The 12893-nt window shown below is 37.3% G+C and overlaps 1 protein-coding gene across 3 annotated transcripts in view; it reads right to left on the reverse strand.

Moving 5' to 3' along the window:
• TRPC4AP (transient receptor potential cation channel subfamily C member 4 associated protein) overlaps positions 1-12893 on the reverse strand; it is a 61996-nt gene that overhangs the window by 17380 nt on the left and 31723 nt on the right. For all 3 annotated transcript variants that reach the window (XM_074347191.1, XM_074347190.1, XM_074347192.1), the window contains exons 7-8: positions 10902-11109; positions 4371-4556 (exon numbers count right to left, since the gene is read on the reverse strand). In XM_074347191.1, the coding sequence (XP_074203292.1) occupies positions 4371-4556; positions 10902-11109 (394 nt within the window). The remainder of the gene's footprint in view (positions 1-4370; positions 4557-10901; positions 11110-12893) is intronic.

Genomic DNA, 12893 nt, shown 5'->3' on the forward strand with positions numbered 1-12893 from the left:
TCTGTGCATTCTTGAAAAGTGGGGTATTTCAGTCTCCAACTATTATTGGTGAATGTCTATTTCTCTCTTCAAATCTGTTAGTTTTTTCTTCATTTATTTATTTCTGGCTGTCCTGTTAGATACATATGTGTTTATAACTGTTGTAATTTCTTGACAGATTCACCCTTTTTTCATATTATTATAAAATGTACTTTTAAAAATCTAGTAACATTTTTTCCTTTAAAGTCTCTTTTAGTACAGCCACTCCAGTTTTCTTATGATTGTCCTTGGTATGACACATCTTCTATCATTTACTTTCAACCAATTTTTATCTTTGAGTAAGAAAGCATGTCTCCTGAAGGCTGCATATAATTGGATCCTTTAAAAAAAATCCAATATGACAATTTCTTTTTGGAATGAATTGTTTAATCCATTCACATTTAATGCTATTGATGACAAAGTTGGATTTACTTCTGCCTTTTACTTTTTGTCTTCTATGTATCTCATATTTTTTTTAATTCCTCTAGTTCTCCTTTAAAGGCTTCTTTTGCATTAAGTAAATATTTTCTAGTATAACACTAATTCCTTTCATGACTTTCTCATTATATATATATATGTATTTTTTTAATTGAAATATAGTCAATTATAATGTATCAATTTCTGGTGTACATATATTTTTAAAGTTACTTTTTTAGTAGCTGCTACAGGGCTTGCTTGTCATATACATCTTAACTTGACAGACTTTTTCAGACTTAAACTAACTTAATTCTGGAGCTCCTATATAGTTCCCTCTTCCCTCTTCCTGTGCTATTTTTACTATGTATACTACAACTACATATGCTAAAAACCCAACAATACAATATATTGTATAATACACTATATACATTGTTACACAGTACATTGTTACAGTCATTACTTCATACAATTTTATGTCCATTAACAAAACTGAGAAAAGAAAGGAGAACAAGTAAATATTTAGAGTTTGTTATACTCACCCTCTTATTTTGGTTCTCTTCATCATTTCCCATCAATTCAAGTTACCACCTTGTATAATTTCCTTACTCCAATATAAACTTTGGCCTCACCTACTTTATGCTGTTACTGTCAAATATATTAATTCCTGTAAGTTATAGGTCCAACAATATATTTATAAACACATAGTTTTATACAACTGCTTTTTCTTATACAAATGCTTTTGAAATTAGCTACGAAAAGGGAAAGAAATATGTACTTATATTGTCTTTTATAGTTATATAATGACTCACTGATGCTCTGTTTTGTGTGTGTGTATGTGAATTTGAATCATAGGCTGAGGTCACTTGCTTTCAGCCTGAAGAATTTCCTTTGGTGTTTCTCATAAGGCAGGTTTGTTAGTAGCAAATTCTCTTAAGTTCTTGTTTATCTAGGAAGCTATTTCTCCTCCCCCCCTTTTTTTTTTTAACACACTGATCGCCACAGCACCCAAATCTGAGTGACAGTGTGTTTCCTCAGGGCACCTGATCCACAGTGGGTGATCAACGTGTTAATGGAGGTACCGGGGATTGAACCCATGACCTCATGCATGCTATGCATGTGTTCTACCACTACCACTACCACTACCAGAGCTATTTTTCTGCCCTCTTATCTTCACTTTTGAAAGGTATTATTGGATATAATTCTTGGTTGAGTTTTTCCCCAGTACTTTGAATAGGTCATCCGACTCCCCTCTGGCCTCTATTATTTCTGTTGAGAAGTCAGCTGTTAATCTTATTGGAGTACTCTTGAACATGATGAGTCATTTTTCTTTTGCTACTTGCAAGACTTTCTCTTTCAGCATTTTTATTATGATGGGTTGGGGTGTAAATCTCTGAGTTTATTCTACTTGCAGTTCTTTGACCACCTTGGCTATGTACATTAATGCTTTTCATCAAATTCCAGAAGTTTTCAGTTATTATTTCTTTGAATGTTTTTTCAGTTCCTTTCTCTCCCTCAGTCAATTTTTCATTCCAATTACTACATTTTTCATCTCTGGAACTTCCATTTGGCTTTTTCCATCTCTTACCTCCTGTCTCTTTACTAACATTCTCTATTTGATGACACACTGTCATCACAGCTTCCTTCACTTCCTTAAGCATAGTTTCCTTTGGTCCTATCACCATTCTTGTAATGGTTGCTTTGAAGTTTTTGTTAACGCTGATAATCTGGGCACTCTCACGCAATTTCTGATGCCTGCTTTCTCCTATGTACGAGTCATACTTTTCTGTTTCTTTGCATGTCTCAGTTTTTGTTAAAAACTGGACATTTTGAGTTAATACTGTAGCAACTCTTGATGCGGATCCCCTTCCTCCTTTCAGGGCTTGTTGTTGTTTTCTTATTTGTTTAGTGACCTGGCTAGTCTATTTCAGTCCACTTCTTTGAGGGCTGATGAGGCCTTTGGTGTTGCACCCCAGAGAGTGCAGCCTTGGGTATTTGTCTGTGGATGACAGGGTTTTAGAAGGGCTCTTTATCCAGTTTTCTCTCATCTCTGTTTAAGCTTTCTGCCTCACCTAGTATGAAACCCAGCTGTCAGGCTCCACAAATTGCTGGCTGAATGCTCTACTGTTTTTGACAATGCCTTGAGGCACAAATTGCTCCAAAGTCTGATTCAATTAAATTCAGGCAGGGGTAGTTTTTGAGACTGAGGTTTGTTTCAACCTCTGCTTTGAGCTCTTCTTAGCCACCTCTTTCCATGGTTCTCCCTGGTGAACTAGACTGCATAAGGTTTGGCTTTTTGTTCTCAATTAAAAAGAGCTCCTTTTATTTTCTTACCACCAAAATCTACATTATTTCTGAGAATGACCTTGGGCTCAAACTTCTCCACATTCTGTTCTTACCTATTACCTCTCCTCCTGGCAAAATCTCAGTACCACTACTCTGACCAGGAATGGTAGCCTCTACAGTCTTCTCAGCTTGCCTATCCCTACGTGGTGGAGCCTCCGTCCTACAAGTGAGCTGGGGCAAGGGTGATGTGGGCCATAGAATTGCTGGCCTGCTGGGCCAGGGTAGAGCTTCTGTGCTATGAGTGCAGTACAGAGGTGGGTGGAGGGAAGGAGTCTCTGGCATTATGCTAAGTGAAATAAGTCAGAGAAATACAAATACTGTGTGATATCACTTATATGTAGAATCTAAAAAAGCTGAACTCAGAGAAACACAGTGGTAGTTACTAGTCGTTAGGGGTGGGGGATATGGAAAGATACTGGTCAAAGGGTTTAAAATTCCAGTCGTAAGATTAACTAGTTCTGGGTATCCAATGTGCAGCATGGTGATTATAGCTAATAATAGTGTGTCATATACTTGTTAAAAGAGTATACTTTAAATATTCGCACCACAAAAAGAGGGGATAGTAATTATGTGATGGGATGGAGGTATGAGCTAATGTATGCTACAGTGGTAATCATTTTACAATATACAAATCTAACAAATTGACATGCTGTACACTTTAAACTTATACAATATTTTATTTTGATTGTATCTCAAGAAAGTTGAGGAAATAAGAAAAGAAAGGTGTCCCTGCCTTTTTGGCTTTATTCATCAAGAATTTAGCCTCTTTCACTCAGAGCTGGAGGGGATGAGAAAAGCTGGCGGCCTGTCCCTCCCACCAGTGAAATACTGTATTCCTCATCTGGGAGCTGAGGGAGCCCTTTTTGGCCACACCTGCCCAGAGTGGAACTTTCATCAAGCAGAAGTTCTAGTGTCATAGACGTTCAGTGTTCTTATTGAAATTTAGATTTTCTGGGAAAAACGGTTATTCATTTGCTCTGTGCTCTTAAAACAACTTCCACAGAGTTTACATGGATGGTGGTTATTGTTGTGTATAGGGTTTATTTAGTTTCACTGACAAGCAGGTCCACAGAGCTCCACATGCTGCCATCCCAGGAATGAAACTCCTCCCTGCATGATTATGGTGGGAATTCCTGGATTCATACAATTTGACCCCAGAGTCAAATGCTTTGGGCTGAGTACCTGACCCAAAATGGGCCAGAGTAGTTCACCAGGAAGCTGGAGCTGAGACTAGGCATTTGCACATTTACTAGGCAGCCTGCTCATCAGAACAGAGAAAAGAGAAGACTCAAGAAATGTGTAGAAAGAGGAAAAGACAGAAAAATAACTCTCTGGGTTCCTAAGAATGCTCTAGTTACTGGTTCCTGTCAGTCTCTTGGTTCTGCAACACAGCCCTTCTCCCTGCAATCAGATCTACTTTGAGGGAGAGGTTCTGTTGTTATCTATCAAGTCTTAACAATCGTGATCTAGGACTGCCCGGAGGAAAACTCTACTCTGAGCAAATTTCAACTTATTCTCCTGGGAAAGGGGCCCAGGATGGCTCTAGGAACCCATAAGAATGCTCCCCACTTCAGGAGACCTGCCCCGAGTACCTTGATTGTGCTCGGATTCCTCATTAGCCACTCGCATCAGAGCATCCAGCACCAAAGCGTTGTCTAGCCATGTGTACCACTCCTCCAACTCCTGAAGGAAGCTGGCTGTACCCGTTGACTCTGACACCTTGCGAGTTGCCAGCTTGCAAAGCCGCTCGACAAAGCCAGGGATGCTGAGAAGGGCCGCTGCCAAGGAGAGAATCAATGGGGAAAGTTCAAAACAGAGACCAGCTCTAAAGCCCTGAATAAAAACAAGCTCCTGATCTGCTCCAAACCAGCATGAGAAAAGTGATGATTAATTTAACAGTGACAGAGCTTCCCTTTATTTATTTAAAAAAATTTTTTGCTGTTTTTTTTAATGTTTTATTTTATTTTATTTTATTTTTGGGGAGAGGAGGCAATTAGGTTTGTTTATTTTTTAAATGAAGGTACTGGGGATTGAACCCAAGACCTTGTGCTTGTTAAGCATGCACTCTACCACTGAGCTATATACCCTCCCTGCCCGAGCTTCCCTTTAAAATGAAATGCCAAGCCAAGGTAAAATAGTAATAAAGTTCTAGAAACAAGTTCAATTTTAGCAGGTGCAGGGAAACAGATTCTCTTACATCTACTGGTCAGAATACAAATTGGAATAATGATTATGCCTTCTATCTGTGTGTCTTTGAGCCAGCAGGTCCATTTCTGGGAATTCACCATAAAGAAATAACCAATTATGTATACAGAGATATCCATATAGAGAGGTTCAGTGGTATGACTTCTATAACAGCAAAAAGGTAGAGATAACTATGTTCATTAATAGCATATGGATTAAATATGATACATCCATACAATGGGATACAACACACAGCCGCTAAGAACAACGTGTACATACATCTTTACACAGCGACTCCAAAAAGATGTTTAACTTTACTTACTAGAGAAAGAAGTAAATTATTAAACAGTATTGGCATAAGCCCTTTCTCTTTAAAATTTTTAAGGTTTGCTTCTTTAAAATGTGCACATAATACACAAAGAATGGAAGGATATGTACCAAGGTATTTACTGTGGCTATTCCTGAGTAGGAAAGGATATAAATGCTTCTTTTAAAACTACTTAACTATACTTTGATTTTCCTATAACAAACATGTACTAGCAGGAAGAAAAAAGATAAGTCTTTTTTTTAGGGTAAGGAAAGAAACTGAGTAGTTACCCAACTCCTATCTCCACCAGTCCCATTTTACTTACTCTGACAAGTATGATGTAAGTTCTGGTCAGCATAAAGAACATAACAAATTTTGAAGGCAAGGACTCCAGGTTCAAATCTTGGCTCCAAAATTTAACCTTCTTTAAAATAAAGTTAACGTGTGTACACACTTGCTTGTGTATGTATTAAATCTCCTTGGAAGGGCAGAAAACAGCAATAGTTGCCAAAGGTAAAGAGAATAAGGTCACTGAGAACAGAGTGGGAGAGAAACTTTCCAGTGAATACATTTTTTGAATGTGTAGATTTTTTTGAACCATGCAAATGTCTTATCTAATCAAAAATTAACAACTATATATTTCATAACATCAAGACATTACTATTATTTGGGAGGGTATAATATGTCATTGGAGTTATGTTTCAAAAGAGTCATTATCTTGTAGACACACTGAAATATACACAGGTGAAATCTTATAATGTCTGGGATTTGCTTCAAAATAATCCAAGCTGAGGAAGGGAGGAGCAAATAGGAGTAGAGATAAAGACAGGCCATCAGCTGACAATCGTTGAAGCTAGGTAATGGGTAAATGGGATCACTATACTGTTACATGTATAACATGTATGTATGTCATATACATGTCTCTATTTTTATATATGTATGAGGTTTCCCATAAAGAAAAATTTTTAAGCAAAATTCAAAAGAATACAACATTAAAGAAAATTCTTTAAAAATAAAATAAAACAAGGTAATTAGTTAGGAGGATTATATGAAGTCATATAAATACATTTATTCCTAGCACTGAGCTCGGCAAATAATCTTAGCTCTCTTTCATCCTCTATAAATTAGTGGGTGACTATAAAATAATTATGATCTCATTTTTTAAAAGTGAATTAAAACTATATTGAAATTAACTTCGCCTCAAAAAGTTAAACACAGAATTACCACATGACCTAGCAATTTCATCCCAAGTATACCCACAAAGGAAGTGAAAACAGGTGCTTGAACAAATACATGAGTACACATATGTTCAGAGCAGTACTATTCACAATAGTCAAAAGGTGGAACCGACCTAAATTTCCATCAAGAGATGAATGGATACAAAAATTGTAGAATATACTATACATAATGAGTATTATTCAGCCATAAAAAGAAATGAAATATGGACATGCTACAGCATCAATGAACCTCAAAAACATCATGCTAAGTGAAAGAGGTATGATACAGAAGGTCACATATTTTTTTATTCCATTTGTATGAAATATCTAGAACAGGTAAATCCACAGACAGAAAGCAGGTGGTTGCTAGGAGTTTGGGGGAATGGGGAATAACTGCTAAATGTGTATAGAGTTTCCTTTTGGGGTGATGAAAATGTGTTGGAATTAGATGGAGGTGGTGGTTGTACAAACTGTAAATGTACTAAATGTCACAGAAATAAACTGTCAACTTTTTATGTGACTTTCACCTCAATTAAAAAAAATACACTGAGATGGCTTTTTTTCTTAATACCATTTTTTACTTATCAAGTTTGACAAATACCAGTAAGTTTAAAAAGGTCTTATACTGGGACGGGTATGCAGGGTGGGAAGATGAGCTAGTAACTTCTATGGAAGGTAAATCTACCAACATCTATCAAAGTTTATATGACAAATATCCAACACATCAAACTCTATACATAAGGCTATTATTTGTAGGGACAAAGAGTTGAAGTGAGCCAATATCCATCAACAGGTGACCAGCTAAATAAATTATGGTACACCCATATACTGGAACACTATACAGTTGTAAAAAGGAAGCAGGTAATTCTGTATGTATGGAATGGAATGCTTTGCAAGATAAAGTCAAGTGAAAACAGAGGCAGAATGGTGTTTATTTCACATCACCATCTGTACAAACAGAAAGGTGCCTGTCTCTCTTCTTCCCTCCTCCACCATGTGACTGGGCAGGCACAGGGTATCTCTGGAGGGACAGATGAGAGGTGGTAACAGCTTACCACTGGGAGGGGAACAAATTTTCTACTGTAGACTTGCTGTTCCTCTTGTAGTTTGAGTTTTTAAAAGACTTTAGGTATGTATTCTTTCCAAATAATAAATAAAATAAATGAAGAGTTTGGATTCAATGTAAAAGTTCTCAAAAACCTGGATTTTTTTTTACTCATATCTCCTTTCTCCAGGTAAATGGCTCCATTTTCTCTAACTGTTCCTCACAAGGCAGATCCCAAGACCTAGTCTTCACAGCCTGAACATTTAACATGGCTCTTCAGATGTGACCTGCCAAGCACTTGGGGTTCTGAGACCGACTTCCACCCCAGAGATTCCTGAGCTTTTGTGAGTCACTCATCTCTTGAAATGTGGATGAAAGTTATAGATTGTCACCCCAGGAAAATATCACCGGCTCAATTACACTCACCAACTTACAAACAGTCTCAGGTGACTGGACCCCAGCATGGGTTAGCCTTGGTACTTCTCAAAGCTGTATCCACAGCTACCACACAATGCTGGTTCTTGTCAAACTGGCTGATCACCAAAACACCCAAACTTTCAGTAATTTCTCCAAAAGCAGGCCTTTTCTCTCTTCTTATTTGTTAAAACATTAGTATTTACCAAATACTCCTATAAGTTTTCCTTTTGCAGTTTAGGCCCTGCTCTCCAGCTCTCTGGGATAATTCTGAATTCCATCCTAGCTCCTATACTGCATAACTCAGCCCCTCTCAGCCTGGTGTCACCTGTAAATTGACAATTACCTGCCTTGTGCCTTTATCAACATCTCTGACTAAAATTCTGAATGATTTTTTTCTCCACAAATGGATGCATTTGTTCCCATCTGAATCGACAGAAGAGATAACTGGCAGCTTCTGAGAAGCCTATTAAGGGCTCTAACACTTTTATTATCTAAGATCCAGGAAGACAGCATAAATCACTGTGCTGGGCAAGAAAACTAGTTCACAGCCACAGTTTGTTAAAAACAAAACAAAAACAATTTGGCAACATCTCACACACTTCAGCTTTCCATACTATAATGGACTGAATTGTGTCCACTCCAAATTCATATCAAAGCCCTTGGTTCAAGCCCTAATCTACAATATGATTCTATCTGGAGACACAGCCCTTAGGGAAGTAATTAAATGAAGTTTTAAGAGTGGGGCCCTAATCTGATAGGAACGGTGTCCTTATATAAGAGGAACAGACACCACAGAGCTCTCTTTGTGCATGTACAGAGGAAAGGCCACATGAGGACAGTGAGAAGGTGGCCATCTGCTAGACAGGAAGAAGCCTCACCAAAACCCAAAGCAGATGGCACTTTGATCTTGGACCTTTAGCCTCCAAAACTGTGAGAAAATTAATTTCTGTTGTTTAAGCTGACTACTACACATACCTATTTTAAAACAGTCAATACTGGAGTTCAATTAAAGAATGACAACACTGAGGACTAAGATCTTTCTCATCTACTTGTAATTTAATTATATTTACCTTGGACTTTCTAGGGCATTTGACTGGAGAAAAATGTATTAGGTAGGGGTGGGCTGGAGGTAGAGGGCAGGGAGATAGGAATTATGGTCAGAGAGTTAGGAAGGACTAGTACAACTCTGTATTGCTTCATGTGCTAAAATACAACATTTAATAAAGCTTTATTCCAAAAGCTATAAGCAGACATCACATGTAGATAATCTCACGGGTTAGCCACGCAGATATGAAAGTAAACTTTGGAATTTTATAGACTTTCTTTTTTAAATCCTCCAAATCCAAGAAAACTGGGTTTGGAGGTAACTCTCAGTTAATTAAAAACCCAACTGACTACAGTATCTCATTCCCCAGGGATGATGGGCAATGCCAGTTTTACTTGTCAGTTTACAAACAGACACATGAAGGTAATCGATACTAACAGGATAAAAATAGCTTGCCAGAAGAAATTCCCTAAATGGAAAACTAAAAGATGAAAGTTAGTGCCTGGGCACACACAGGTATCCAATACTGAACCTGTATGACCCTCAGTTTCCTAAACTGTGCAATGGAGATGGTAATCTCTAGTTCACAGGGCTGCTTAGAGGATTAAACAAAATCACTTCTAGGAAAAGCTAGCTCAATGTCTGCCACAAAGACGAGCTTAACAAATGTTAGCTTTTGTCAGCATATGTGTATGTTTAAATCAGCTTTGACATATAATTTAGTTATAATAAAATTCATAGATTTTTAAGAATGTATATTTTATGACTGAATAAAATGAGAACCAACCACAAAGTCACAAGAAAGGAGGAGGGCGGGAAAACCCTACCAAGAACTTCTGGTAAGGATTCACCATTTCACACACCATTAAGAACATTCATGATTCAACAGAAGAGGTCAAAATATCGACATCAACAAGAATTTGAAAGAAGTTGAATCCAACCCCCATGGATGACTCTGTGAGGTTCAAGACTTCAAATGGAGGAAATAACTGCAGATGTGGTAGAAACAGCAAGAGAACTAGAATTAGAAGTGGAGCCTGAAGATGGGACTGAACTGCTGCAATCTCATGATAAAACTGATGAAGAATTGTTTCTTATTGATGAGCAAAGAAAGTGGTTTCTTGAGATGGAATCTACTCCTGGTGAAGATGCTATGAAGACTGCTGAAGTGACAACAAATGATTCAGAGTATTAAATAAACTTAGCTGATAAAGCATGGTTTGAAGAGACTGATTCCCATTTTGAAAGGAGTTCTATGGTGGGTAAAATGCTATCAAACAGCATTGCCTGCTACAGAGAAATCATTCATGAAAGGAAGCGTCAATCAATGTGGCAAACTTTATTGCTGTCTTATTTTAAGAAATTGCCACAGTCACCCCAAGCTTCAGCAACCACCACCCTAATCAGTCAGCAGCCATCAATACTGAGGCAAGATCTTCCACCAGCAGAGATTATGACTCACTAAAGGCTCAGATAATGGTTGCATTTTTAGCTATAAAGTATTTTTTAATTAAGTTACGTATATTATTTTTTTAGACATAATGCTATTGCACACTTAATAGACTACAGTATAGTGTAAACATAACTTTACATGCACTAGGAAACCAAGAAGTTCATATATATACATGCTAAAGGCCCAGAAGAGGCATAGTGGAGCAAAAGGTATATGTATTTTTAACTCTGATAAACAATGGTTCTTAACTTTTTTGAGGTTCCGGATCTATTCAAAAATCTGATGGCTATAGACTTGGCCCCCCAAAATAATGAATAGATATATACACACATAAATCTTACATACTCTAGGAGTCCTCACATGGGTTAAATCTCCAGAAATACTGAAAGAGCTAGATGATTTAGGAGTGATCTCAGAGCTACAATGTCAAAATTCTGACAACTTAGAGACTTTACCTTGGTTAATTTCAGCTGCAGAAGGCCCCAAGCTCAAGCTCTTCTTCTGCTGAGCATTTTTGGCAAGAAGTGTGTGCTTGTCATCATTCCCTGTATCCATCTCTGAAATGGTGACAGCCAGGATCCGGCAGAAATTAGCAAGCTGCTGCTGATCAAAATTGGATACTAAAGAACTCAGATTGGGGACTTCATCTAGTCGGATCATTTCCTACAAAAGACAAGAAGCAAATCCTCATGCTAAGTTTATCTGAGATTGGATATGCCCCTCTTTTGCATTCTGCTAAGAATGGGGCTTGGCAGCTAGACCACTTAGGTTCAAATCCCAGCTCTGCAATTTGCAGCTGTGCAACCTTAGGTAAGCCATGAAACCTCCATAAGTCTCTTTTTGCTCATCTGTTAAATGGGACTAACTTACCTCACAGAATTGGTTTGAGGATTAAACCCGCTGAGCACCTCTATTCTTACTCTATACCTTTGCTCATGTGCCCTATTTTGCCTATTTAAAAAAACAAATGCCTACCACTCAAGTTTTATCAATCAGAAATTGCCATTCTTGCTACAGATACTTTTAAGACATTAAACTTATTTCAAATATAGCTGACGACTCCTGTGCATCCCCACTGAGTTGCATTCATTTCTCTCCTCAAGAGGTAACTACTATTTTGAATTTTTTCTTATTTCTATGCATGTTTTTACACTTACAAACATTTCATAAAAATGAATGGTATTGTTCGCAAACTAGCGTGTATAAAACAAATAAGCTACAAGGATATATTGTACAGCATAGAGAATATAGCCAATACTAACTTTAAATGGACTACAATCTATAAAAATTTGAATCACTATATCGAATACCTGAAACTAATATAGATCAACTATACCTCAGTAAAAAATAAAACAAAAATACATGGTTTTGTTCTGCATGCACAGCATGAACGATACATTATATGTTACTTTTCACAGTCAACAATGAGATTCAACTACACTGATAAGTAGCTCTAATTCACTCATTTCTCACTATTTTAATCCATGATTTATTTAATCATGCTCCTTTTTACATATGTTTAGGTGGACTACAGTTTTTTCACTGTTAAACAATGTTGCAATGAACATTCCTATAGGTGTCTCTCTGTGTACATGCACTTGGAACCAATTATCCAGAGTTAATGCTAACAGCATTCCTGCCTTTTTCCTTATTAGAAATATTTCCAAAGTTTCAGCATTAAGACTGACGTTTGCTGTAAATTTTAACAAATATCCAATATAAAGAAATCTTCCTTCTATTCTTTTATCATGAATGAGTATTGAATTTTATGAAATGCTTTTGTCATTTTGTTATATTCTCATTTTTTTCTTCCTTAATATCTGCAAATGTACATAACATGAGATTCTCTCCTTCTGAAACATCCTTATATTCTTTAGATAGTATCTGCTACCTTTCATCCCACTAATTTACTTAACTTCCACTGGATTGGGTATTTTTCTATTACTGCCCATGTCACATGATCTTGTAATAATTTGTTCCTGTACCTAATTTCCCAAATAAACTGACACTGCGTTGAGGGAGGGGTGTATCTTACCTTCTCTCCAGAGCTTCAGTACATAGAACCTGGTAGCGAGGGTTATCAGTAAATGTGTACTGAACAAGTGAATGATTTCAAGAAGCCGAAATTAGTGCTTTCATTTTTAAGAATCACTGTTCTGGGATTCAGTTTCCCCACGAGTATGCTTGGGCATAGGTTACAGGTGACCCAGGCCATAATACTTATGCCTCTGCCCTCAGGGCAGTGCTTTCCTAGGTGCTGGGTCACAGAGTATGTGCATGTTCAATCAGAAAACAAAACAGATATATTCTGATGCTATAAAAAGGTAATGGCACCATAGAAATGTTTCCAGTGATACACATTCTCACCAACATTTGCCTGTGCTGGCTCTCTCACTGTGGTCTTAATTTGCATTTCCCTGTTATCAACGAAGTTAAGCATCTTCTCT

This window comes from Camelus bactrianus, chromosome 19 (assembly GCF_048773025.1).
Source record: "Camelus bactrianus isolate YW-2024 breed Bactrian camel chromosome 19, ASM4877302v1, whole genome shotgun sequence".
NCBI classification, from domain to species: Eukaryota; Metazoa; Chordata; class Mammalia; order Artiodactyla; family Camelidae; genus Camelus; species Camelus bactrianus.